Source organism: Gallus gallus, chromosome 1, assembly GCF_016699485.2.
Source record: "Gallus gallus isolate bGalGal1 chromosome 1, bGalGal1.mat.broiler.GRCg7b, whole genome shotgun sequence".
NCBI classification, from domain to species: domain Eukaryota; kingdom Metazoa; phylum Chordata; class Aves; order Galliformes; family Phasianidae; genus Gallus; species Gallus gallus.
In genome coordinates, this window is record NC_052532.1 from 183,553,008 (window position 1) to 183,579,763 (window position 26,756).

At 39.4% G+C, this 26,756-nt stretch overlaps 1 protein-coding gene across 9 annotated transcripts in view; it reads right to left on the bottom strand.

The window, feature by feature from the left end:
- CNTN5 (contactin 5) overlaps positions 1-26,756 on the bottom strand; it is a 603,593-nt gene that overhangs the window by 207,866 nt on the left and 368,971 nt on the right. For all 9 annotated transcript variants that reach the window (XM_015279880.4, XM_015279870.4, XM_040707026.2 and 6 more), the window contains 1 exon segment: positions 19,250-19,425. In XM_015279880.4, coding sequence (XP_015135366.2) covers positions 19,250-19,425 — 176 coding nt within the window.

Below are 26,756 nucleotides of genomic sequence, written 5' to 3' on the forward strand. Positions count from 1 at the left end.
GTAAGTAAGTGTGTATCTTCATCTTCCCAAACCTGGTGGGTAGGAGTATGTATGTGTGCATGCAAAGTTTAAGCTGCACTTCTCAGCATGTAGAGGACCCATGAGGTGGGCAAGGGGGCTTGGGATGCAGGCAGGGGTGCTGGGAAGACAGAGAGACCGTGTCAGTTCATGAAGGATTGTGAAAAACAAAACTGTTTTTTCTTTTTTTGTCTCAAAGCTTGCTTCATGAGGCCTTTTTGGTGTTAAGACTCTAACTGACAATTGCAAATTCTAGGGGGGCGAGTGATGGGTGTCACCATGCCACAATACTTTTGCTTATGAGTGCAAAGATAAACAGAAGCAGACAAGCAGTCTTTTTTGGGGGTGCGGCTTGAAGGAGCTGACCACTGCAGAAGGTGATAATGCTTCTGCATGGAAACGAAGGCACCACTCCCTGCTGGCTTATCTGTTGGGCCAGGTATGTCACACTAACTGAGAGGAAAGAAGAAGAAGAAAAAAAACCTGAGAAATGGGGGATAAAAGGCCATCGCTAAACTAAGGACTTTGGAGAAAAAACTCCCAAACAAACTTTTGATGGAGAATTTCCTGAGGGGAAAAACCTCTTTGGAAGAACCCCCTGGAGCCTGCTTGCTGTGAAGCTTCCTGGCTTTCTCCCATCCCCCGTGGTGACTAGGCGAGTTCCTGAGATCAACAGACCTACTATGAACCACACTGGACCCACGGTGGTGACTATCTCTCTTGCTCTCTACAGAGACATCTTGCTTTTATTTCCTGTCGCTTATCTATCGCCCATCTTCCCTTCCCCATATCCCTAAGCAACTAGGATTTGTAATAAACAGGTCAGGCTAACATTTGACCCGTTATGTCTTAATCTTGCTGTTGGGTATACATACAGTAAAAGAACCTCCTCTCCCTCCTATTATTGGAGTGAGATAAGGATCCACAAATGTGCATGTGCTCATGAAGCTAGAATGTACTCTGTGTGTGCCTGTGTTACTGAAATCCTGTTTCTGCCAAAGAAGGTAGCTTTTGGCTGGGGAAGCCTGTGTGGTTGGTCATGTCAGTGTCCTGTCTTTCTCTGTGAATCTGTATGTCTCTGGGGTGTGTGCTTACCTTTGCTACTGGTTGAACTTGCAGAAGGGAAAGCCTCAGCCTTGTCCCCCAGCCTGGGCAGGGTGTTGGTCCCAGCAGCCATGCAGGACTGGCCGCAGGCCAGACTGGCTAGAGGAAGCAGCCATGTTTGTAAAAAAACTTAACAGTGTTCATTTCTCCATTCCTACTTTTGATGCCAAAAACATCACAAGGAACAAGGATTGCATCTTTACATGAGAAGATTTAAGTTTTTACCTCCTGGAGAAGAGAGATTATGTAATAATTTAAGCAGAGTCATGTAAATTAAATGCTGGGACAGCATAATGCTATTTTAAATTTGCGTTAGCTTTGCAAATAAAACTCAGTCACTTAGAGCTTTCACTGACCATTAGATGATTATCCAATCCTGATGTAAAAGGGATCCAATTTTTATTTGGCAGTGAGTAGAACATCTTAAGACAGCAAAGAAGATACAAATTTTATAAGAAACCAGAATAACCAAGGAAGAAATCTTTTCACTTACTCAGTTTTGCTCTGGCTACAAAAGCAGACTCCTGATATTGTGTTCCTATGATACTCTTTCAAACAGTTCAGAGTCTAAAGATTGCAAATCATGCTCAAGATGATGGATAAACATTAATCAGTACTTTCCACTGAGCTATTTGCTCCCATAGTACGGTGACTACAGCATAGAAACATAGTAGATTTTGGACACTTCACATATATTCTATGTATGTAAGTCAAGGAATCCAACCATCAGTTTAATAGTGTCTGCCAGCTGTGCTGATCTTTGCTTTCTTTCTAGATTGTTTCGGTAATTTTTAGACATCATCTAATAAAATCTTTAAGCTTTAGAAAACCCTCACTCAAATTCCACGATCCACTGAATTATTCATGTTGACATTTTGGCCAAATATCCATTTCTGTTGAGGTTTTTCCAGAACACTCCATAGTGCTTAAGGATCCAGAATACATACTGCTTAATGCACTAATCTTCTCCTTCACATGTGATTATTTTTTGTCTACAGTTATCTCTTGGTTTTAATTTGTCTTGTAAACTCCTCTAGTTGTTAATCATGTATTCAACATATGATGTATTACATTAATATGGCATGGTTTTGGCAGCAAGGGGGCTGTAGGGATAGCCCTGAGGGAGGCCTCTGTGCTGGATATACCTGGTTCCAGTTGGCTCCAAAACAGACCCGCACCTGGACGAAGCTGAGCCCAAAAGAAACACTGGTTATGTCACTGTGGTAAAGTATTTTAGAAAGGGTACAAATGCTTCACAGCAGCTGTGTGAAAGAGGAGTGAGAAAATGGAAGGTAATTACTTTCCAATGTCAGTGCAGAAGGAGGGCAGGATGTGCTCCAGGTGCAGAGCAGCAGTTCCTCAGAGGCCAGGAGAAGCACATAGTGAAGAAGGCTGTCACACTGCAGCCCATATGCACCACATGGAGCAGATCTCCACATCTCACAGAGCTGTGATTTTCTTCTCCCATGTCTGTTCAGGGAGGAGAGTGAGGAAGTACCATGGTGAGAGTATGGCAGCCAGCCAAGGTCATCCCACCACATACATTTATACAGTGTCTCAGAGAATCAGCCTTCAATTCTGTGTGTTTGACCTCTTCATTACTATAGAAAATATAGTTGTATAAAATAATATGCTCTCCTTTCTCCAAAATTATTTACACCATAGAATTTGGAATCACTTAAATAAGGAATTGTGTAACATATTCGTGGCATAATGTATCAATGGACAGGAGAAGAGCCACTGATGTCATCTATTTGGACTTTAGTAAGGCCTTTGACATGATACCTCACAAGATACTTCTCCTCAAACTGGAAATATATGGATTTGATGGGTAGATTGTTCAATGGATGAGGAACTGGTGATGAAACTGTACCCAGGGAGTGGTGGCCAATAGCTCAATGTCTGGAATGAGATCAGTGACAAGTGGTGTTTCCCAGGGGTCAGTACTGAGACCAGCACTCTTTAATACGTTCATCAATTACACTGACAGTAGGATTGAGTGCACCTTCAGCAAGTCTGTGGTGACACCAAGCTGAGTAGTGCTGCTGACACTCCTGAGGGATGGGATGTCATCCAGAGAAATCTAGATAGGTTCAAGCAGTGGGCCCAGGAGAACCTCACGAAGTTCAGCAAATCCCAGTGCAAGGTCTTACACCTGGGTGGAGGCAACCCCCACTATCAGTACTAGCTGGAGGATGGAAGAATAGGGCACAGCCCTATTGAAAAGGACCTGAGGGCACTGGAAAGCTGGATATGAGCCAGCAATGTGCCCTTGCAGCCCAGTAAAATCAACCATATCCTGACATGCCTCAAAAGAAGCATGCTCAGCAAAGTGAGGAAGGTGATCCTGCCCCTCTACTCTGTGCTGCTAAGACCTCACCTGGAGTACTGCATCCAGATGTGGAGTCCTCAGTACAGCAGAGATATGTCGCTGTTGGACTGCATCCAGAGGAGGGTCACAAAAATGCTCCAAGGTATGGAACAACTCTCCTACGAGCACAGGCTGAGAGAGCTGGGGCAGTTCAGCCTGGAGAAGTGAAGGCTCTGAGGTGACTTGACAGTGGCCTATCAGTATCTAAACAATGGCTGTAAGAAAGAAGGGAACAGACTCTTTAGTAAGGTCTGTTGTGAAAGGACAAATGGTTTCAGACTACAGGAGGGAGATATAGAATGGATGTGAGAAAAAAGGTTTTCACAGTAAGGATGGTGAGGCACTGGAATAGGTGGCTCAGAAATGTGGTGGCTGCTCCATCCCTGGTAACATTCAAAATCAGGCTAGACAGGGCTCTGAGCAACCTGATCTAGCTGTAGATGTCTCTGTTCATTACAGGGGAGTTGGACTAGATGACTGTTAATGATCCCTTCCAAACCAAATGATTCTATGATTCTATGATAAATGATAATTCTATTTTTGTGTATATCATATTTGTAAATGCTAAAGACTTTAGATATCTTATTCAAAATTCTCATGACTAACAATCAGTAGCAATATAGAAGATTAGAAATGATCCTGGATAGCATCCTAGCACTATTTTCTTTACAACCTATATACAGAAGATAATAAAAACACCTTGCAATTAGTTCAGCATGAAAATCCTGGAAGTGTCAAATTAGACCAAACACACTGTTTCAAGATTGTCTAAGGTCTTTTTGCCGATCTGACATTTCTCCAGGCAGCTCTAGCTTCTTCACTTCACTTATAAAATATTTCCACCATTTTTCTTTAAATAAAATATGCTACAGTGCAGTTTGGTTATTGATTCTGAGAATACCACAGATCTTTCATGCCTTCAAACTCTTTTTTCATAATGTATAGTTTTGAGAATAGAATGTTAAGGTAACATTCACAGGAGTTTTCATGGAGAAAAAAAAAAAACAAAACAACACAACAACAGAAAGAAGAGAAAAAATTAACTTACATAAATTCAGAATGTTCTATTTTCCCTGAGTAAACTATGCAAAGAACCTACATAAAAGTAAATAGCAGTTTTATAAATCAATACATAAATGCCTAAATGCATTCCCATTTCAAGAAGCAATTTAAAGAGCCAAATCAGAAATATAATCTTTGCAGTCATTATAATTCAAACACTGAAATTTGTAAATTGTTTATTTTTGTCCTTTTTCTAAAGACTATGCCTAATATAGGAAAGGTATTTCTACTTATGGTAATTTGTGACATCAGAAAGGTACAAACAGTAAATGCAGTACTACTTCCTGTTGGTACTTTACTTCTAGGCTACGTCTATGAAATACAGAAAAAAAAAAATTATAATTACTTCAATTTTAATTTTAAGTATGTAAATCTTTCCCAACCTGAATGTGCATTGTGTACCTCAGCTAACTTATATGAATGTTGTAGATGATACCTATCTGAGGCAAAACAACACATGAATACGAATTCAATGTATTCATTATTGCATTTCCTATGGATAATAAATTTGAATCGTAGAATTATTTAGGTTGGAAAAGATCTTCAAGATCATGAAGTCCAATGATCAACCTGACCTACTGAGTTCCATTGCTAAACAATGCCCCTTAGTGCCACATCCACATTTCTCTTAATACCTACAGGGATGGGGACATTCTCACTTCCCTAGGAGGGCTGTTCCAATGCTCAATCACCTTCTCCATGAAGAAACTCTGCTTAATAGCCAAGATAAACCACCCACAGCACAACGTGAATTCATTTGAAACAAAATGGCCACCTGATAGATAGCACATATTTAGTCAGTATAAAGGTAGATTTTAGAAGAAACTGAAGCAGAATGCTCTGGAATCAAAACCACTTAGAGAGTGAAGATATTGTTTCTAGCTTATGCTGTATTGACGTATTTTGCATGCATTTTCATAGCAACTACAGACATGTCATTAGTTTTTGCTGAAAAGATATCAATCATAATCATGATTGAGAAACTGTCTGTTCAAGCAGAGGAAAGCATTTTAAGACCATTAGTAGTGAAAGCATAGAGTTATATGATGAACATCATTTACAGATTTTTCTGTTGCTAAAATGCAAACAATATTTGTTGCTTTTAGAAAGGCTCTGGCTTGCTTCCCCCCCCCCCCCCCCCCCATCAATGGCTGATTCACTTCCCTTGGCTGTTTTTCATTAACAGAGATAAGAATAAACAAGAACATATTTGTACTGTACTAAAAATTCCACCACATTTCAGGAAAAAATAACATTAAAACAAAACAAAACAAAGAAAAAAAAAAGGAATAAAATTTGGCAGCCTGAACTAACTGAAGTAAACTGCCAAACACTGTCTTCATCACAATGCACTGTCATAGAATGCTAGTCTCTAAATTAATAAAATCAGAAGAATTCTTTGTCAGTGACCTAGAAAGCTTCACTACTTACAAATAGGAATGATCTGGTATTTTACTGATCTGCAAATATTTTTCTGTATGCAGTCAAAGGAACGCAAAGCATGTTTATTATATAAGGCTGTGAACAAGTTATTGAATGTACAGAACAACTGACATTAGGATTTTGTTGCTACTCAGGACCATGTCGTAGGCTTTGCGTAAGCCAGGCCCCATCATAAGAAAGATGTTGAGCAGTTGGAGCAGGTCCAAAGGCAGGCCATAAAGATGATCACAGGGGTGGAGAAACTCTGTTATGAAGAAAGGCTGAAAGAGCTGGTTTTGTTCAGCTTGGAGAAGAGAAGCCTGGAGAAGGTTCTAGGGAGGCTGAGGTCTCAATGACTGAGGTACAATGAGCATTGCAGTACTTGAGGGGAGCTTTCGAGCAGGAGTAGGACTGACTTTTTATGCGGTTTGATATTGATAGGACAAAGGCAATGATTGTAAACTCAAACAGGGGAGACTTAGGCTAGGTATTAGGCAGAATTTTTTTACTCAAAGGGTGATAAGGCACAGGAACAGGTTGCCCAGAGAAGTGGATGCTCCATACCTGGAAGCATTCAAGGCCAGGCTGAATGGGGCAACCACATCTAGTGGGTGGCAACCCTGTCCACAGCAGAGGCTTGTAACTAGAGGATCTTTAAGGTCCTTTGCATTGTAAGCCATTCTATGATTCTATGATTTCAGGAAACATTTTATTTAAATCAACTAAGTTACCTCTAACGCTGTAAAAGCTGGAATCGCAGCAAAGTTTTTTCCCCAGTAATTATGGGATAACTTTATTTACTACTTTAATGTCCTTCTTATAAGGTTTTTTAAAAATATGTTTCTTTTCATGTTACTTCTCTGATAAAAAATTAATTTAAGTAAGTAAAAGTTTCCATAGATTTCAAGCCTGGATAATGTTTTCTGTGTCTCTTCCTTTTCTATTCTTTTGCTCCCTCTGTTACATAAATATATCCCAAAAGGAAACACATGTACACATGCTATGGACATGAAAAATTATTAATATAGAAACATTTAAATGAATAGTTCTATGCATAAAAATAATTCTTTTTCTTTTCATTTTGGCAATATATATATAACATACATAAAACTCGATTATAGCACAGTTTTCTAAACATGGGCATACAAAACTATTTAACATTATTAAAATGTATTTTTTTTTAATTCCAAAAGATATTACTTTGGAATTCTATTCTGAAACAAGCAAACAAACAAATAAATAGAAGTGCTTAATTCTCCTTTGGATCTAGCATCCCTTGTTTTAAACATCTTTTGTTCTTTTTACATTTCATAGAACCTTGAATAAAATATACAGAAAGAAATTTATATGGAATGCAGTCCTAGTGCCTTACAGTGAGCACTGCTGGTGTCTGTGTTTTGTAGGATTCGGTGCTTAAAGGATTGACTTCTCTATTGGGATTGCTATGACATTATTCCAGATTTCAGAATGCCTACTGTCTTTTGTCTTTTGACGGGAAAAGAAACTTGAGTTTAGGAGCCAGGAAGTGGGAATTTTGAGTCAGAGAAACTGAATGCGAGGAAGCAATGTGAGCACAAGGAGACTAAAAAAGAGATAGAAAGACATTACTATCTTTCTTAATCAAACAGATGATTTCATTAAGTAAGGAAGCTACAAATGAGATTAAAGGCTCAATCAGTAGTAGGGTAGGGATCAGAAACCAGAGAGAGGACTGAGATATGCCTGATACAAAGACTGAGAAAAAGATTTGTCAGAGTGATTAACAGGAAAATGATCAGATCTGGCACTGCTAAATGCTTTGGAAAAGCAGCTCCTCATAAGCTCACATAGAGCTCTTCAAAGTACTGGATATTCTGTAATAATATCTCATGTTTTAGCTTTCCATTTATTAAAAAAAGATATAATAACTACACACTTCACAGGGATGTTGTAAAAATAAATGTATAAATGTTCACGAAGCTCTTGGATGCAGTAATAATGAACACTAGTAAAAGTGTCTGAAGAACTTAATTTTGTCTTCAGAGTATGTTTTAAATAGTCTGAATTAATGAAGGGGAGGTCTGTGAATAACAGAGAACAGAAGACTGCTCAGCAAGTAAGCAGAAATTTTTCTGTGACCAGAAAGAGTCTAGAGAGTCTCATGTTAAAAAAAAAAAAAAAAAAAAAAAAAAAAAAAAAAAAAAAGTCATTGTGTCAAAAATCTATGCCACAGAATCTTAAAATGAACTATAGAATCATAGAATAGTTTAGACTGGAAGATACCTTAAACCAGACATGTCCAACCCACAACCTGTAGGCCACATGTGGCCCACCTCCACCTCGCACCATCATGGCAGTGGCTCTGTCTCACAGAGGGGCCTGGTCTGGCCCTAGGCATGCAACTGTCACTTAGCAGCAACTGAACATCAATGCACTATTAACCTCATATGGGCTGAGAGGCCACTGGGAGGGCACTGGGAGGGTGTGGTGCAGTGCAGCGTGAACTCAAGTTACGGTAAATAAGTTTATGGATTTTGATACACTGCCTAAACAGAGTCCTGCGAACAGCAAAAAAATATGCAGCTGTACTTTCCATTTTGATAAAGAAATTTGAGAATAGGTTTCAAGACTGAAAAAAAAAAAAAAAATTGTGTATTTGCATCTCCACTTTCCGTCAACATAAATACATTATTTAAACATTTTCAAATGGAATGTATAGAGTTGCAATCAAAAATACAGTGAAATCTCTTTACTGGATTTTATAAGCCCTCTCTAACCAGAGAAGTATTTCCCTCACTTCACAGTCATGCCTCACTCATGTAATCATTTTCTGGCAGAACATACATTTGTGAACAACTGTTTTCAAGGATGAAGTAAACAAATAGTAAAATTTAATCAAACATCTCTGACAAACATCTTGAGAACTAACTGAGAATTGTAACAACTTTCATTGAGCCAATCTTATTCATTTGTTTCACAAAAACAAGGTCAAATATCCCATTAGTTTCATGTTTTTGTTGGTCTCTTTTTTATATGTTTTAATTAAAAAAAAAAAAAAACAACATTAAAAGTTAAAATAAGATTTATTACTTAAATATTTTAACTATATGATATATATTTTATAAGGGCTTCTCCCAATTTAATGCCTCCTATTTTATGATGTTGGCCCACGATATCAGAGGCTGATGTTGGCAGAATGGCAGTAGAGGTTGAATCTTCCAGCAGTTTTTTTGCATTCCATTTTCTTCCATTTTCTTGTCATGTGACAGATGGCAGCAGAGGGACAGTCTCACAAATAACACCTGACATGGAAGTGTGTATGAAGCACAGGTGTGGAATTGAATTCCTCCATGCAGAAAATACTGCACTCTCTGACATTCATCTGTGCTTGCTGAACATTTATGGAGATCAGCCAGTGGATGTGAACACATTGTGGTGGTGGTATGTTTCAGCAGTGGCAACATTGTCAGCAGGTCACTGCAGATTGTTACCAGTGCAGAGGCCCTTGATCATCCCCAGTGAAAATGCTTGGCTAACAGTGGTGACTGTGTTGAAAAAGAGTGCTTTGTAGCTGAGAATTTGCTCTGTGAAAGAGTGTTTTCGTGGAAATAAGTACAATGCATTACTTTCAGTGCAACCTTCATAGATGCAGATCTAAACAAATAGTTTTCCTTCAGCGTGGCTCAGACAAGCCAAAAGGTTGGACACTTATGCTTTAAATCAACTACCCTGACATAGGCAGGGATATCTTCTACTAGATAAGATTATAGAACTCATATATAAAAGAAGTAAATTCAGAAGACACAGAAAACTGTAATTGCCCCATCTGTTAACTTTTGGATGTCTGACCCTAGAACTCTAATAAAATTCAGTGTAATATTTAATGTGTAGTTAAATAGTGTTATAAGTTTCAGTCTTTTATGGACTGACTTTTAATTAGTATGGTAGATGGAGTATGGGTAGGTGGGTGGGCTCATGATTTACATATTTATAGGATCCTGAGGGCATTTTTATGTTTTTCCATGCTTGGTGAAATGTAGGGCTAAAACCTAATTAAAGTTTTCTTTAATTGCTTAGTTGTGTGTGTTTACATATGGGGGAAGGTTATAATATGTTTTATAGACAGAATTCACCTCCTTTTATATATAGAGCATGTTGGATGAAACCAAATTGTGATAGATGTTTTTTTAAAATCAGTGAAGAGGAAATAAAGAACTTCTGTTTCCTGGTGTGCATTTACTCAAGTTCAATAACTTAAGAATATCATATTTGGAGACTTGACAATCATCACATCATCATATCATAGAATCACCAAGGTTGGAAAAGACCACAGGATCATCCAGTCCAACCATTTACCCATCACCAATGGTTCTCACTATACCATGTCCCTCAACGCAATGTCCAAACATGCCTTGAACACCTCCAGGGTCGGTGACTCCATCACCTCCCTGGGAATCCCATTCCAGTGCCTGATCACCCTTTCAGAGAAGTAGTATTTCCTAACGTTCAGCCTGAATCTTCGTTGGTGCAGCTTGAAGCCATTCCCTCTAGTCCTATCATTAATCACACGAGAGAAGAGGCTGACCTCCAGCTCACTACATCCTCCCTTCAGATAGTTATAGAGAGCAATAAAGTCTCCCCTGAGCCTTCTCTTCTCCAGACTGAACAATCCCAGCTCCTTCAGCCGCTCCTTGTAAGGCCTGTGCTCCAGACCCCTCACCAGCTTTGTTGCCCTCCTCTGGACATGCTCCAGGGGCTCAATGTCTTTCTTACAGTGAGGGATGGTGGTCATCAGAGGATACTTCTTATGCTATCATTATAACTGGAGAGAAACTATGGCAAATGCTTGATTTGATTTTGTTCTTGATTTGTAACAGTAATTATAAGAAGTGACATGCAAAATGGTTGTGATGTTACCATGCTCAATGAGAAAGTAAAAAGAAAGTGTGTAGTCATTTCAATTGAGAATTCAGTTCAATTCATTTCAATTGAGAATGTAACTTCTGTGTTGAAAATAATTTCTACCTTTGTAGCATCAGATAATTTAATTAATTTTATCATGGTGCTTTGAACATTAGTGAAAATAACCTAAGGAACTAAGGACAAATTGGCCCAGGAACTGCCCACTATTCTGAAATTATATCACTGAAGTACTGAACTATATTAATAGACCTAATGGATGTTATAGGAACCTGTATTTTACTATTTTAGATCAGTGGATTTATGTTTGCCATTCCTGACTTCTCTCATCTCCAAACTTAAATGCATAACTTTCCATTTCAGGAATCTCATGACTTGTGTATAATCAGCAACATAAATCATTCTGCTCTTAAGGAACTCCAAAAGTTGTTCTTTTCCTATTCTTTTTTTTTTTTCTTCTTTTTTTCTTCTTCTTCTTCTTTTTTTTTTTTTTTTTTAATTAAACTTTCTAAAAAGCGTATCTGTATTTCTTTTAATTTCCTTGTCAGTCTAACTCAGTTTGACTTCTGGTAATTCTCAGTTTATGTTTCACAGCCTTCCACATATTGTTTGTTTGTTTGTTTGTTTGTTTGTTTTCTTTTCTTTTATTAGTCAATCTTCATTCATTGCAGGCTTTTCTTAAACAGTACCTCTCCTGAAACATTATTAACTTAGCTAGGACTTAGCTCTTTTCTCTGAATTTCAAACAGGTTATCAAAAGTGACTCAATTGCTTTTATATTCAATGCCATTCCTAAGCAGGTCAGATTAAATGTCCCATCCTCTTCTTTCTTCTTAGTGTTGTCATGCTTTCTTCCTTGTCCTGTCACTAACATCTGCATACATGAGTTTGTGAACAAAAGAGTAACAGAATACTCTGTCAGAAAAGTTTATATCTTGGCTAGATCAGGGTCCTGATCCATTACCCAAGAAAATGGCAATACAGCTATGTCAGGGTAAGGAAGGGAGCATGCTGAAAGCAGGATTGCCCTAGTGGCACTACAAAGACCATGCAAGAAATGTAAGTCAAATTAAACCTTTCATCTGAAGGAATGGAGAGTACTGATCACCACAATTGGCAACACTTGTAAGATTGTTAAGTAGAGAGACGATTTGATAATTGCCAAAAGTCAATGCGAGTTAGAACTTGCAGAGGGACTTAGCGTAGAATTCTCCTTCAGCCTTTCAAAATTTCTTCTATTTAATAATGCTACTCTTAATTATTGTCATTCGTATTAAAATGCCAAGACTAATCGTTCATTTGTGTGATAGATTAGATTGTGAAAGATAGGTAAGTAGGTTATAGGCAGGTTAAACACGAGCCTTCCAATCATGCAGAGAAATGCATGATGCTAAAATGAGAACTCAGTAGATGTACTATGCATCTTTAAATGATTGCTGTAATTACATTTCAAACTGTGTTTCCCTACATGACTGATTCCTATTAGTACTTCCATAGAACACAAAGTATAAAATGTATTGTTTAAAGCACGTTGTGAGACTTTAAGACTGAGAAGATCTTAAACTTCAGAATACTCTTTTGGCAACAAAACTTATGTAGCAATAAATGAACCTGACAGGATTAATAAATCTCATTTTCATTTGAAATAATGATAACTTTTTGGTGTTTGATGGTTACCAGGATCAATGAATTTATGCCTGTGAGCTATTGAAATGGAATGAGATAATAAATGTTGCTCAATGGAGTATAGCCAGAATTGCTACCCTTTTCTGAAGCTAGTAACATATTACAATGAGAATCAAATTTGCACTATATTGATGTATAATCCATAATTAGGCACCTATCCTCAACTTTTCAAGCTGCCTTCATTCTGATACTACCCTGCAAAAGAACAAAAACTTCTGAGTTGTTGCTTTAGAGTTTTCTGGATTTGACTCTCAGCTTTGACAAAATGCCCTTCTGAAACGAAGTAAGGTGTGATTTCACCACAGAAAGTCAAACAGATATATTGAAGGAAAGAGTTATCTATTAACAAGGACATATGCAGAGTAACCACCTTCATTAAAGAGAACAAGGGTAGCCTAGTATTTTCACTTTATAGCCTATCTCTGGAAAACAATGCAAGTAAGCACAGCCTTCTCATGTTTTTGATTGCCACCCTACAGCATGACTTAATATCTATCTGGGATTCTTCAAACTAAATCTCCTATCTTAAAATGTCTATCCCCGGTATTCTACAACATCAAGATGCAGAGTGAGAATTAAGGAGGGATACACAAAGTATAAACCACAATTTATGAGTAGATTTGTTTAGTGCTTTTACAGCATTATTTTTTTTCATAATTTTCTTCACATAATAAAAGTCATAAAATGACATAAAATTGTTTTTCACGCACCTATGACATGGCTGAATCCTATATAAAAAATTCAGTGTATACGTTTTGTTCAGTATGCTAAAGTGTCTTGAATAAAGACTTCATTCAAGACATTTGAACTTTGCCTATACTAGCTGTGAAGCATATCAAGAATTACACTCCTGTGCTGGAATTTCATCATGTACAGTCTCACAGTGTTTAACTGCCCACAGCATATTTTGGTATGACCGTAGCCTTCTCCAAGACAATTTTTGTCCTATCTTTTGGATGCTAACTAAAGTGAACAGGGATCATTCCCAAAAGACAGTTTAGAAGTACTGTGTGTCTTGGAAAATAGAAGACTTTAAAATCATGGATGTGGACCCTTCCATATGATTTGATCTCAGTGCCAGGGATCCTTTAAACAAACATGGAATCCCACTAGAACTAATGTGTGGAAGGAGAGTAGCAGAAGATACAGCTTTGGGTTTACTCCTGAAGCTTTCAACAGATATCATTCTTTAATGCATTTGAATTCTCTTGAATAAGGTTTACTATCTGGCAATATCCACTATTGGTCTGATGGGAAATTTGAAGAAAAGATATGTAATATTCATTCATTTTAACATTTCTTTCAGAAAGACTGGATGCTTTTTTCCCAGTTTAAGGTGACCTCTCAAATGCTGATTTTATTGTATCTCTAGACTTGCTTTCAGGGTTGGATGGACTCACCTCTATAAAGCAGTCAAATGCAGTGTTTCATCAGAGCCAAATTGAGGAACTCATAAATACCTTTCCTAATGGATGAAAGTTGCAGTGAGTTCCTGTATTTTTAAGGCATGAAATTTATTATTCTAAAGTATTTATTCACTTAAAAAATAAAGAATCAAGAAATGATTGGCAGGTAGCTTAATTAACCCTGTCACGTTTCTGTCATAATGACAGCAAGGTAAAAATCCCAGACACAAGTTTGTTACAATTCTCACTTCAGAAATTTTCATATTGAACAACAAAAAATAATTTAAGCATGTGCTTAATTTTAAGCACAAAGATCTTCCCATCCACCCCTTAAAGATTATGCAAAAAATTTAAGATAGGATATTTATATAGGTCACTCTGAAAGTAATGCCACCTATTTATTTCCATGGAAACTACAACAGATACCAAGAGCACAATAACACTATTTGATAGAGTAAATTCTCAGCTACAGAACACTACTTTTCAACACCATCACCATCATCAGCTATGTGTTTTTGCCAACATTGAACAAGAACCTGCATTCCATGCTTATAAAAATCTGCACTAGCGGAGGTTAGCCACTGTCACATTTGTCACTTACAAATGCTTGTATTGCTGAGAAATTTCATAGCAACAGCAACTTGGAATTACAGAGAGAGAAATCCCAAAGTTTTATAGTGTAAACTTCAATTGTAGTGCTTTCTATTCCTAACTGACATGGTAACATTTGTCATACTGTTCTGTGGGCTTCAGCACAAAGTATTGCACAGCAGTCTGTATCACAGGATTAATAGGAATATTTTAAAAGATAAAAGAATGATAACAATATTCTAACTTATTTTCTCAATTCAACTTGTTCTCTTTTTTTTTTTTTTTCTACTGTTAAGCTTTGCATGATTTAGAAAGAAACATTGATATCATAGTGTGATCAAGCATTTTGTTACAGTTTATATTCTGGAATTAACACAAGAAATCAAGGATTTTCTCATTTCTAGAAGGCTGTAATTAAATTAAGTCTTTACAAATTAATTTTCAGTAGGAAATCATGGAGCAAATTCATAAAGATGTCCAGGGAACTTGATGTTAGCAAAGAAAGCATGGGTCAATAAGCTTATTTCTTAGGAATGTAAAGTTAGCCTACTGTCAGAGTGTGCCATGATGAAATGTGTAGTACATAGGCTATCTCCCCAGAATTCTCTTTATTTGTATGTCCACAGGATGGTTTTCTACTTATTCTGTACAACAGTGAACAGTCATGGTAACTCTGAAAAAAAAGGGTTGGGGGGAGGGGGCAGAAATTTTATCAAATCAATACCTTTCTCTGTGGATTAAATAAGAGCTAGTCTTAATAAAAATAAATAAATAAATACAAAACAGCAATGACAAGCGGGTTAATAAAATTTCAGTGAGGAGTTCCATAAATGACAGATGAAAATCTTTCCTCTAACCCTTACTTCCCACTAATCCTCCTCAATGTCTTTTTTTAATTGAAACTTTGATGATAGACTTGGGGAAAGTTGTAATAATTCGTTATATAATCTACAGATGGAGAAAATTAGTTTTGTTTTGTGACCTAGTGTAATACAGAGATTGTACATGGGATGAAGCCAAGCACAAAGTACATCCTCTGCTGTAATCAAAGTTGCATTGAAGCTGGGCAACCTGGCACCAAAAAAAAAAAAAAAAAAAAAAAAAAAAGCAGTTGTGCAGAAAGGCACACATTTTTTACTGTCTTTGTACAAAACACTGTCTTTTTAGCTGAGGTACAGATACATAAAGCAAGCATTGTTGATAAATTAACATTTAATTTTTAATTTCTCCCTTTAGGTTACACAGATTTCTAACAAAAGAAACCAGGGGAGATAGAGATCAAATAAAAACCATCCACCAGTGTATAGGTGCTTAGAGTACAAGTTTTATTTCATAAAACTTTTACGTTCTGTTTCTGTTTAATATCTTCAAAATATTTTCACTTTTATGAACATCTTTGAATCTACTAGGTAATCATCAAATCTAAGTTTCTGCTTGCAGCAACTACAAAATTGCTATGGTTGCTTTATTATTTGGCTGACGTTCTTGACTCCATATATGCAGTTTTTCTTAATGCAGATAGAATAACTAACTTATTTTCCCTTTTGTTTCCATTGAATGCAGAATCTTTAAAAATGTGCTTGGACCTGAATAACTTTTCAGTAGAACTATTCACACCCAACACTAAGTTCATAGATATAAAGAAGGATCATGGAATTCAGTAATTACTCTTCTAATGCTCTTCAATGAGTTTATTAGAATCTTGTTAAGAAAACTGTATACTTTTAATATGAACACTTCACTGAGATTGTGAAATATAAATGACATTTGAAACTAAAACGAATGGATAATTTACCTTTTGAACATCTTGCTATGAATAAACTTTGGAAATGTGACTTTATACATATGATCTTGTGATCAAGAATTCGGATTTGCCTTCTGTTTAGTCAACACTGTCTTTGTTTCTGTCATTATCATTGTTGGAGTTTTAGGATGTTATGTTTTGGATTTAGGAGAAAAACTTATATTGTTAATACTCTGATGTTTAAGTTGTCGCTGAGCTGTTGCTGTACTGAGCTTTTCATACTGTCTTGCCAGATTAGGGGCTTGAAATATACAAGGAGCTGAGAGAGGACAGAACCAGGACAGATAATACAAACTGGCCAAAGGGTTATTCCCAAAAACATGTTGTCCTACAGAACTATAAAACTGCAGGATTTGGTCTAAGGAGAGCAGACACTGACTGGGGACCAGATGGGAATCAGTGGTAAGCAATCAATCATGGTAAGCAATTGTATTGTGCGTCACTTGTTTTGTAAACACGCAGATATGCATGCACACACAGACATAGGTCACACTGAAAGTAATGTATCCTATTTCTTTTCATGGAAACTACAACAGATACAAAGGCACAATAACTTGATAGAGAACATTCTCAGCTACAACACACTAATTTTAAAATAGTCACTATCATAACAGTTGAGATGAAAGCTGAGGGAAAGTGGACTGTTTCAGTCTGAAGAAGAGGATGCTCAGGGGAGACTTTATCACTCTCTACAACTACCTGAAAGGAGGTTGTGGTGAGGTGGGGGTGTGCCTCTTTTTCCATGTAACTAGCAATAGGACTACAGTGAATGGCTTCAAGCTGCACCAGGAGAGGTTCAGGTTAGATGTAAGGAAAAGTTTCTTCTCTGAAAGAGTGCTCAGTTGCTGTAACAGGCTGCCAGGTTGAGTCCCCATCCCCGGAAATGTTCAAGAAACATATGGATGTCATACTAAGGCACGTGGTTAATGGGAAAATATTGGTGGTAGGTGGATGGTTGGACTAGATGATCTAGGCAGTCTTTACCAACCTTGGTGATTCTATGATTATAATAAATAATACTAAAAAAGACTGCATTTCAACTACATTGAAATTTTGTCTTACAGTATTTCATCAAAAATATGACGTTTTGATAACTCTTACATTTATATCAGAGTAATGCTAATTAATCTTTGTTTAGACTGTCTTTCTATACTTTTCTTCAGAGTTCCATGTTAATTACTGAATGAAGAACACTGCTGAAACTAAAATTCATTCAATTTTAATGTTTACAACATTTTACAATATCATTATTTTTTTATTATAATATTATTTTTATTTCTTATTGTAATTATTCTAAAGAAAATTAGTAGTTTGGAAGCCAATGTAAATTTTATATTCCCGAAGAGATCAGGAGGAAAGTGATCTATTGTTCACTTAAAGAAAATCTAGCAGAATATTCTGGTCAAATGCAAGACAGTCTTAGAAGATATTTTAAAGCTGGAATCCCAGAGAAAAGCTTTTTCTTTTTTTTTATCTGATTTACTACAACACAGCTGTGAAAGCTATACTTCTGATAGCTATAATTTTACAGTACAGTGACATCAGTCACACTGTGAGTAGCTGCACAATACAAATATTGTTTCAACAGAAACATTTGAGCTATTTTTGAAAGTGATAAAAATATTTCTAGTTGTACTCTGTAATGAGTGTAGAACTTCTGCATATTAATACCTACCTCTTTTCGATAATCATGAATTATAATTTACTGTACCTATCAGAATACTTACCCTATACAAAAAAAAAAAAAAAAAAAAAAAAGGAATCCTATTACTGCTTTAATATCTTGCTCTATATGAGGAAAAAAGAACATATGTAGTCTCCAAGAGGCATGGAATTCAAATTGAGATTACAGTTGCTACTATGCACATGCTATATTGCTTCAACTTTTAGACAGAATGGCTTAATGCATAAAGACAGAACTTCAGTATTGGGAGAGTATGGTAAACAGGTCTAGAAGCTCAGGAGGAAAGAATAGTGACATTGAAAGAAGACAGAAATATTAGCTGTTGGAATTACAGAATAAAAGGAGTTCAAAACATATTTAAATATTAGATTTGAGAAGTAAATAGTTGTCATCTGAATGTTCACCAATATATACTGAAATGATCAAAATGGTAGTCTCTTGAAGAAAGCTTTAAGAACAAAAATTTGCAGAGCTACATCAAGAGCTGTAGACAATATCATACTAGGTAGAAGTTCAAATTCTTTTAATACACACTGAGCTTGAAATTGCTCGTCTACTCTTGTGAGGAGAAAGGTCTCACAAATTTCTGGAAGAAATTCAATTAATTATGACGTAATTCAGCAAGTTATGACTTTCTTTTTTTACAATTCTGTGTTTATAACAGGTTCTTCTCTCACACAAGCTCTGCAAGATTGCCTGAGCTTAGGTCTTCCCACTAGCATTCCTCCATTCAACTACTTGTTTGATAAATCTTCACCACAATTCCCAAGTAAATACTTCAACAAGGAGAAAATACATTCAGGTTATTGTGGCATAACAAATTTGACATCTACAAAGGCAGGCGTGCAAACAAAACAAAACTCTTTCACACCATGCTTCATTCTCTCTTAAAAATAAATAAATATATAAATAAAATAAAAAACACCCTAAATTTGTTTGGTTGGAGAATCAAAACAAGCAAACAAAACAATAACAACAAAAAAACAGATTTTAGCAGGATATAATTAGAATGATAAAGGGCCCTCAAAATCAAAAATCCAGAGAAAACAGCTCATCTACTAAACATTTTGTTTCCAATTCTGAGATTATAACCCAGCAACGTCAGCAGACACTGTAACTTTTAATACGTTGAAATTACAGTTACTTTATCAAACACTGCAAAGATTTACCTAGGCTAAAAAATGAAAAAGATTGTTACTCACATGCAAACTGAAGAACAGCTTCCCTGCTTAATATGCTACCAAACATATTGGTAGTTAAACATTGATACTGTCCAGAATCCTTCATCTCATTAGGGTTACTGATGATCAAACTTCCTTCTATTAGGCTGTAGCGATAATCACTTTCAACGTCAATTTCAGTTCCATTTCGAAGCCATCTTAGGAAAAGAAAGAAAAAACTACTTGAACATTTTAAGGCCAAAAGGAGGCATAAAGAATTGTATACAGAACCTGAAAGCATCAGCTATCACTAGGGATGGCTGCTACTCAAAGAGAGTCTGTTCTGTACCCCAATGCTTTGGCAAAACTCTGGATGAAGACTGCACAGCACATGTCTGAAAACTTGTAAAGGGTTTGATGTTTTCTTTTGGTATTACAAAACTATTTAAATCTCTGTAGCAGATGCATCCTGAATATGTCAAGAAGTTATATGTATATAACTATACATATAATATGTCGATAATAAATAAAGTTTCAATTCACAATTTATCATTAAAGCCTTAGACCCATAAGTTGTTGTTTTGAGGGTGTACAGAGAATGGATATTCTCTGGTGAAAAGCCTCATTCTTCTCATTCATTTATGAAGACTGAAACAATAAAGCCTCAAATAGCTCACTAGATAAGAGAAAATATTTTGGGAGGCTTATCAATAGACTTTAGTGCTCAGGAATAATCTCCAGGGAGTATGCATTATCTCAAAGAATAATAATTCATATAAGAAGAGTTTTTAAATCAGCTTTCATGTTAAACTGTTAAGAAAAGGAAATTGTTAAAAGAATGTTTCTGATATTTCAAAGAAGATATAAGCAGAGCAGTGAGTATCACAAATCTCTATGAAAAGCCTCACATGGTATCACTATTATGAGGCACAGATATTTTCCTTCATTACTAGTTCACAATCACTCCGCAATTTCAAGTTTACTCAGGAAACTGACAAGCACTTTCACGTCTTGCCAAAATTCAGAAAAGGCTGGAAAAACTTGGCAAAGTCTGGGCTCCAGAGGCAACTTTAAAGAAGCTGAACGATTATCAATTCACCCCAACTTCATCGTGAATGAGGTACTGGCAGCAGAACTCAGCTAAAGTAACTCTGAATTTTTCTCAATCCAAAAGTCAGAATTGACAGAATTAAGATGGACCATAAAACTATCATTTGTCCATTTTATCATGATCAAACTGTTGATCACAGAAGAGGCCTGCCTCATTCAGTATCAGAAGTGGAACACTGACGACAGTATATTACACAGGACATTAAGGAAAGGTCTGTAGGATTTACTTTTTTTTTTTTTTTTTAAGAAGAGCCATATGTAGCATAGCTAAAAAGACAAATTCCCCTTTTGAATGATTTATTAAATATTTAAGACTTTGAATGAAATTTAACTTACATATATGTATATGATAAAAGTAAAAAATTATTTGATCTTGATGGACATTGGGATAAGGAAAAAGTCAAAATGACACGTTTTGGTATTTCCAGTTAGGACATGAAACAAAATAGTTCACTTAAAGTAGCTCACTTCATTTAGTTCATATTCAGCCAAATTCAAAAAAAAAAAAAAAGTTTTTGTAACATAACCTCAGTTTGTAGGAGCTTCCTATCTGCCTGGTTATATGTTCCAATGCCATTCTAATGAAGATAAAAGCTATTTCTAAGAAAAAAAAAAAAACAAAAGCAGAAACAAAATATGCTTACAACATATATGCATCCACAGCACAATTACTCCCTACCCGTGAGCAATACAACTGTTTTCCTACCCACAGTCCTCTAGCTATGCAGCATCTCACCATTCACTGACCAATGCCCAGCTAATCCTCCTGCAACAGCCACCACCTCCTCACCCAGCTAAATCCCCACAGCTTTACAGCTTGTTGCATGATGTCTTGTAGTATGGAATAATCTGCCACCAGCTGGGTTAAAAAAAAAAAAAAAAAAGACAAAATTCTAATTTCTGCATAGAGCTTGACCAAAGAGAAACAAGTACTTCATAAAGAATAAGAAATCTAAAATGTAAAAAAATAAAATTAAATTAATAGGTTGTGAACACTACGTCATCATTTACTCAGATGTGAAGCCATCCAGAGGGACGTAGACAGGCTGGAGAAGTGGGCCCATGAGAACCTAAATGGGTTCAACAAAGCCAAGTGCAAGGTGCTATACTTGGGCTGGAGCAATCCCAGGTACTTACACAAACTAGGAGAAGAAACGCCTGAGAGCAGCCCTGGGGAGGAGGACTTGGGGGTCCTGGTGGACAAGAAGCTGGACATGAGCCAGCAGCATGCACTTGCAGCCAGGAAGGCCAACTGTGTTCTGGGCTGCATTACTAAAGCGGTGATCAGCAGGGAGAAGGAGGTGATTGTGCCCCCCTGCTCATGTCTTGTGAGGCCCCATCTGAAGTACTGAGTCCAGACCTAGGACCTGTATGGGAACTGTTGAATCACAGCCTAAACCTCCGATTGACCACTTAAGGCAAGCACTGAGTCAGCTGTGGGAGCACAGGTGAAGACAATTCACCTGTGTGACCACAGGGGTGGAGCCAGGCTCCACCTCTCCTAGACCCCATTTAAGGGCTGACTGTTGTAATAGGTGTGATCAGGGGTCTTGGGATGTAACGTGTCAGGCTCCTCCCCATGTGTTAGGTATGTGCCATGTGTACCATCCAGTGGGCGTACATGAAGGGTTAAAAAGATATATAAGTGCTTGTTAGAACTTAATAAATGCCATTTTACTGCTCATCATATTGGTGTCACCTCGGTATATGGCCAAGCCGCAGGCTCGCTTAAGCAACGAACATCACAGTTGCCTGCGAAAGGCAACAAGTGGTGACCCCAACGTGATGCTTAGGGGAATGAGTCGGCTGTCTGCTTGACGGGGTAGGAGCCCACCACGGGGCGTTAGCACTTGCTGGGCGGTGGAAGCCCGGGGGCCGAGCCCGGGGACAGAGGGAATCTGCAGTCACCCCTCTGTCGGCGGAGGTCACGGGCGAGCGACGGATATACCCTCCGGAATAACGCTGGAGAAAAGCCTGGGATCCTGGTCTCAATCGGGAGGAGGATCGGGGGCATCATGGAAGCCGTCATAAAGGTGATCGTTCACGCGTGTAAGATTTATAACGGGAAGCATGCTCCTTCTCAGAAGGAGATAGCTGCGGTCCTCTTGTTGCTTGAGAGGGAGGGGCTGTTAACATCGCCCCACGAGATTTATGACCACAATAATTGGGTGGAGGGACCTCGAATTACGCTTTTTACAGCTTTGCTAGATTCTGGTGCGGACGTTACAGTGATTGCGGAGGCCGATTGGCCGCCGAACTGGCCACTCACCTCGCATTGGCAGCATATTGGGGGAGTGGGAGGCACAGTCCCAACAAAAGGGGCTGCAGAGGAAGTGGAGATCGCTGTCACTGATAGGAGCGGGACAATGGAGACACTGGTGTTGATGCAACCCTTCGTGGCACCGGTGGAAGGATCAACCTTAGGGCGTGATTTTCTCACGTCCTTGGGAGTTCGACTCACAAATTTATACTAAGGGCCACTGTGTACCACCTTGCGCTGCATTTTGCCATCCCATTACGCTGGAAACGGGAAGTGTCTCCCGTTTGGGTGGATCAGTGGCCCCTTCCTATTGATAAATTAGCAGCGCTGACACAGCTGGTCTCCAGGGAACTGGAGGCAGGACACATTGAACCGTCACTTAGTAGGTGGAACATGCCCATCTTTGTTATCCGGAAACTATCGGGGTCCTTCCATTTATTGCATGATCTTCAGGCTGTTAATGCACAGCTCGTCCAGTTCAGTCCCGTTCAGCAAGGCAGTCCATCACTTGCAGCCGTTCCCAGGGGATGGCCCCTTATGGTCATTGACCTTAAGGATTGTTTTTTCTCCATCCCGTTGGCAGAACAGGACCAGGAGGCTTTTGCATTCACAGTCCCTGTACGGAATAACCAGGGCCCAGCTCAAAGGTTTCAATGGAAGGTTCTCCCTCAGGGAATGGCCTGTTCACCTACTATTTGTCAGCTTGTGGTGAATACAATTATCGCGCCAGTTGTGAATGCAATTATCGCGCCAGTGAGACGCGACATGCCAGACTGCCAGATTGTCCATTACATGGATGATCTTCTGCTTGCAGCTCCGACAGGTTCCCAACTACAAGCCCTAGAAGCACGGGTGTCAGCCGTGCTCACGGGTGCAGGTTTCACAATCTCCCAAGAAAAGGTACAACGAGGGCCGGGGATAGAATTCCTGGGATATAAGTTTGGATCATCCACAGTTATCCCTGAGGGCCTGGAGATTAAGCCTCACGTAACCAACCTGTGGGATGTTCAGAAACTGGTAGGGGCTATCCAGTGGGTCCGGGGAGCGCTAGGTATTCCACCCCGATTAATGAAGCCCTTTTACGACCAGCTGAAGGGCTCAGACCCACGGGAAAGGAGAGAGTGGACCCCAGAAATGGACGCTGCCTGGCGAGAAATACTATCACTGTGCTCAACAGCAAGTTTGTCCAGGTGGACACCGGTTATCCCCCTAGAGGGCGCTGTTACTCGCTGCCAGGATGGGGCCGTAGCTGTCATTGGTCATGCACTGGGCTCCTGTCCACAACCTCTGCGCTGGCTGTTCTCAGCACAGCCGGTGCGGGCATTTACCCCGTGGATGGAGCTTCTTTCCCTGCTACTTAGTAAGGCAAGGACAGCTGCATTTAGGGATTTTGGAAAGGATTTGGATATAGTCCACCTGCCCAGGTTCTTCCGAGATTCACAGATCTTGCCTGACGAAATCCTCCTGGCCCTGCATGGGTTCAGAGGCAAGCTTAGGTATGCAGGTTCCCTTCTGATTTTCGAGCTGGCACGCCCGCTCCGGGTGTCACTCCGTCTTCGGGTTGTTGCTTCTCCCCTTGATGGTCTGACAGTATTTACGGATGCCTCTTCATCAACAGGTCAGGGGGCAGTCGTCTGGAAGAACCAGACGGGTGACTGGGAAATTAGAACATTTCAAGATCACGATGTCAGTGTTCAGACACTTGAGGCAAGGGCGGTAGCGATGGCACTGCTCCTCTGGCCAGACACCCCTTGCAATGTAGTCACTGACTCTGCTTTCATTGCAAAAATGTTACTACGAATGGGGCAGGAAGGGCAACCCAGTACTTCGATTGCCTTCCTCTTGGAGGAAGCATTGACGGCAAGGACAGCGCCGTCATTCAGACGTTCCGGGATTCTTTACAACTGGCAATGCCCTCACTGACCAACACACGGGCACAAGATTCTTACGGTGAGGAAGGCTAGAGACCTACATTCCACGCTACACCTAGGGGCTCGAGCACTGTCAAGGACATGTTCTATTCCTATGGCGGTGGCCCGGGAGGTGGTGCAGGCATGCCCTCACTGTAACTCGGCCCCTGCACTTAGTGCGGGAGTGAACCCTAGGGGAATTGCGCCTCTCAACGTCTGGCAGACGGACTTCACGCTGGAGCCTCGTCTGGCGCCGAGGTCTTGGCTTGCGGTTACTGTTGATACCGCGTCCACTATCATTGTTGCCACCCAACATGGCCGCGTGAATTCTTCTGCAGCACAACATCACTGGTCGGTGTGCGTCGCGACATTAGGCCTACCGAGTCACATTAAGACAGACAATGGCTCCTGCTTCATCTCGCGCTCCACCAAGGAGTGGCTAGCGCGTTGGGGCATCACGCATAGTACTGGTATCCCTGGCAACTCGCAGGGCCAGGCTATTGTTGAAAGAGCGAATCGGCTCCTCAAGGAAAAGTTATGTGTCCTTGGGGAGGGGGAAAATTACAGGGGAAAGATTCCAGTGAGCCAACAGGGAGAGTTGTTGGCTCGCGCGTTGTACACATTAAACCATTTTGAACGGGGGGGAGAACCACCGCACCCGTATGCAAAAGCACTGGCAACCGAGGATTATTGAAGAAGGACCACCGGTGAAGATTAAGATCGACAATGGGTTATGGGAATCAGGGTGGTCTATTTTAGTTTGGGGCAGAGGCTACGCGGCGGTCAAAAACAAAGAGTCGGGAAACATTATATGGGTTCCATCGAGGAAAGTTAAGCCAGAGTTTGGCCTCAAATAACAAGAACTGAGCGTTTCTGTTGCAGGCGTGGCCACTGGGGAAGCCGAAGGCCCCGACACCGGAGAAGCAGAAAAAAACACTTATATGGGTGCGTGGACCACCGAAGACAGGCCAGGACACGGACCCGGCAACACAGCCGTTACTGCCCACACCAAGAAATTTGGTTCTACCTCTGCTAATGTGTCTATGTTCTTTGCCAGGGGATGGCGCGGTCCATTTGTTGCAGCAGCCGGGGAATGTTTGGGTTACATGGGCGAACCAAACAGAGCGGTTAGCTTGCTGGTCGGTCAAACAGGCCAACGCTACTACCCTTGTACTGAATGAAATGCTTGAGGATATGAATAGTATCCAACATGCGTTGCTGCAAAACCGGGCGGCTATTGACTTCTTGCTTTTAGCACAAAGCCACGGATGTGAGGATGTCGAAGGGTTCTGTTGCTTCAACTTAAGTGATCACAGCGCATCGATCCATAAACAACTACAGTGGATGCAAGGTCACACACAGAAGATCAAGGTGCAGGCCGATCCCTTCGATGAATGGTTGGAGGTTCTGTTTGGGGAATTAGAGCTGTGGCTAAAACAAATGCTTAAAACGCTTATCGTAGGTTTAGCAATATTCTTGGCTATTATGCTCTGTCTTCCATGCTTTGTTCAGCTTCTTAGAGCATGCTTAAGAAACTTCATAGAGGAAATCTCACGTCAGCAGTACGTGTATCAGCGCATTCAGGAGCAATTATAGACGCACTTAGGAATAGAAATAGAGTTAGGATTTGCGTTCGTGTTGTAACGGGTCAGCTTTCTGTGGCATGGGGAGGGGGAGATGTTGTAATAGGCGTGATCGGGGTCTCGGGATGTAACGTGTCAGGCTCCTCCCCATGCGTTAGGTATGTGCCAGGTGTACCATCCAGTGGGCGTACATGAAGGGTTAAAAAGATATATAAGTGCTTGTTAGAACTTAATAAACGCCATTTTACCGCTCATCATATTGGTGTCACCTCGGTATATGGCCAAGCCGCAGGCTCGCTTAAGCAACGAACATCACAGTTGCCTGCGAAAGGCAACAGCTGACTACCACTGATGATGGATCTCTCTTGAGATTGCTCTCTGTGGAGTTTCTTGTGAGCCTACAACACCAATGAGCTCTTTCAACTATTTATGATTACCTTTTCCAAAGTGATAACCTTACTAAGCCTAACTTCTCTGTATACTTATTGATCATCCAATATTTTATGATGTGTATTCTTATTCACCTTACAGCACAGGAAGGACATGGAGGTCTTGGAGCAGGTCCAGAGGAGGGCCACTAAGATGATCAAAGGGCTGGAGCACCTCTCCTATGAAGAAAGGTTGAGGGAACTGGGATTGTTTAGCTTGGAGAAGACAAGGCTCTATAGAGACCTTAGTGTGATCTT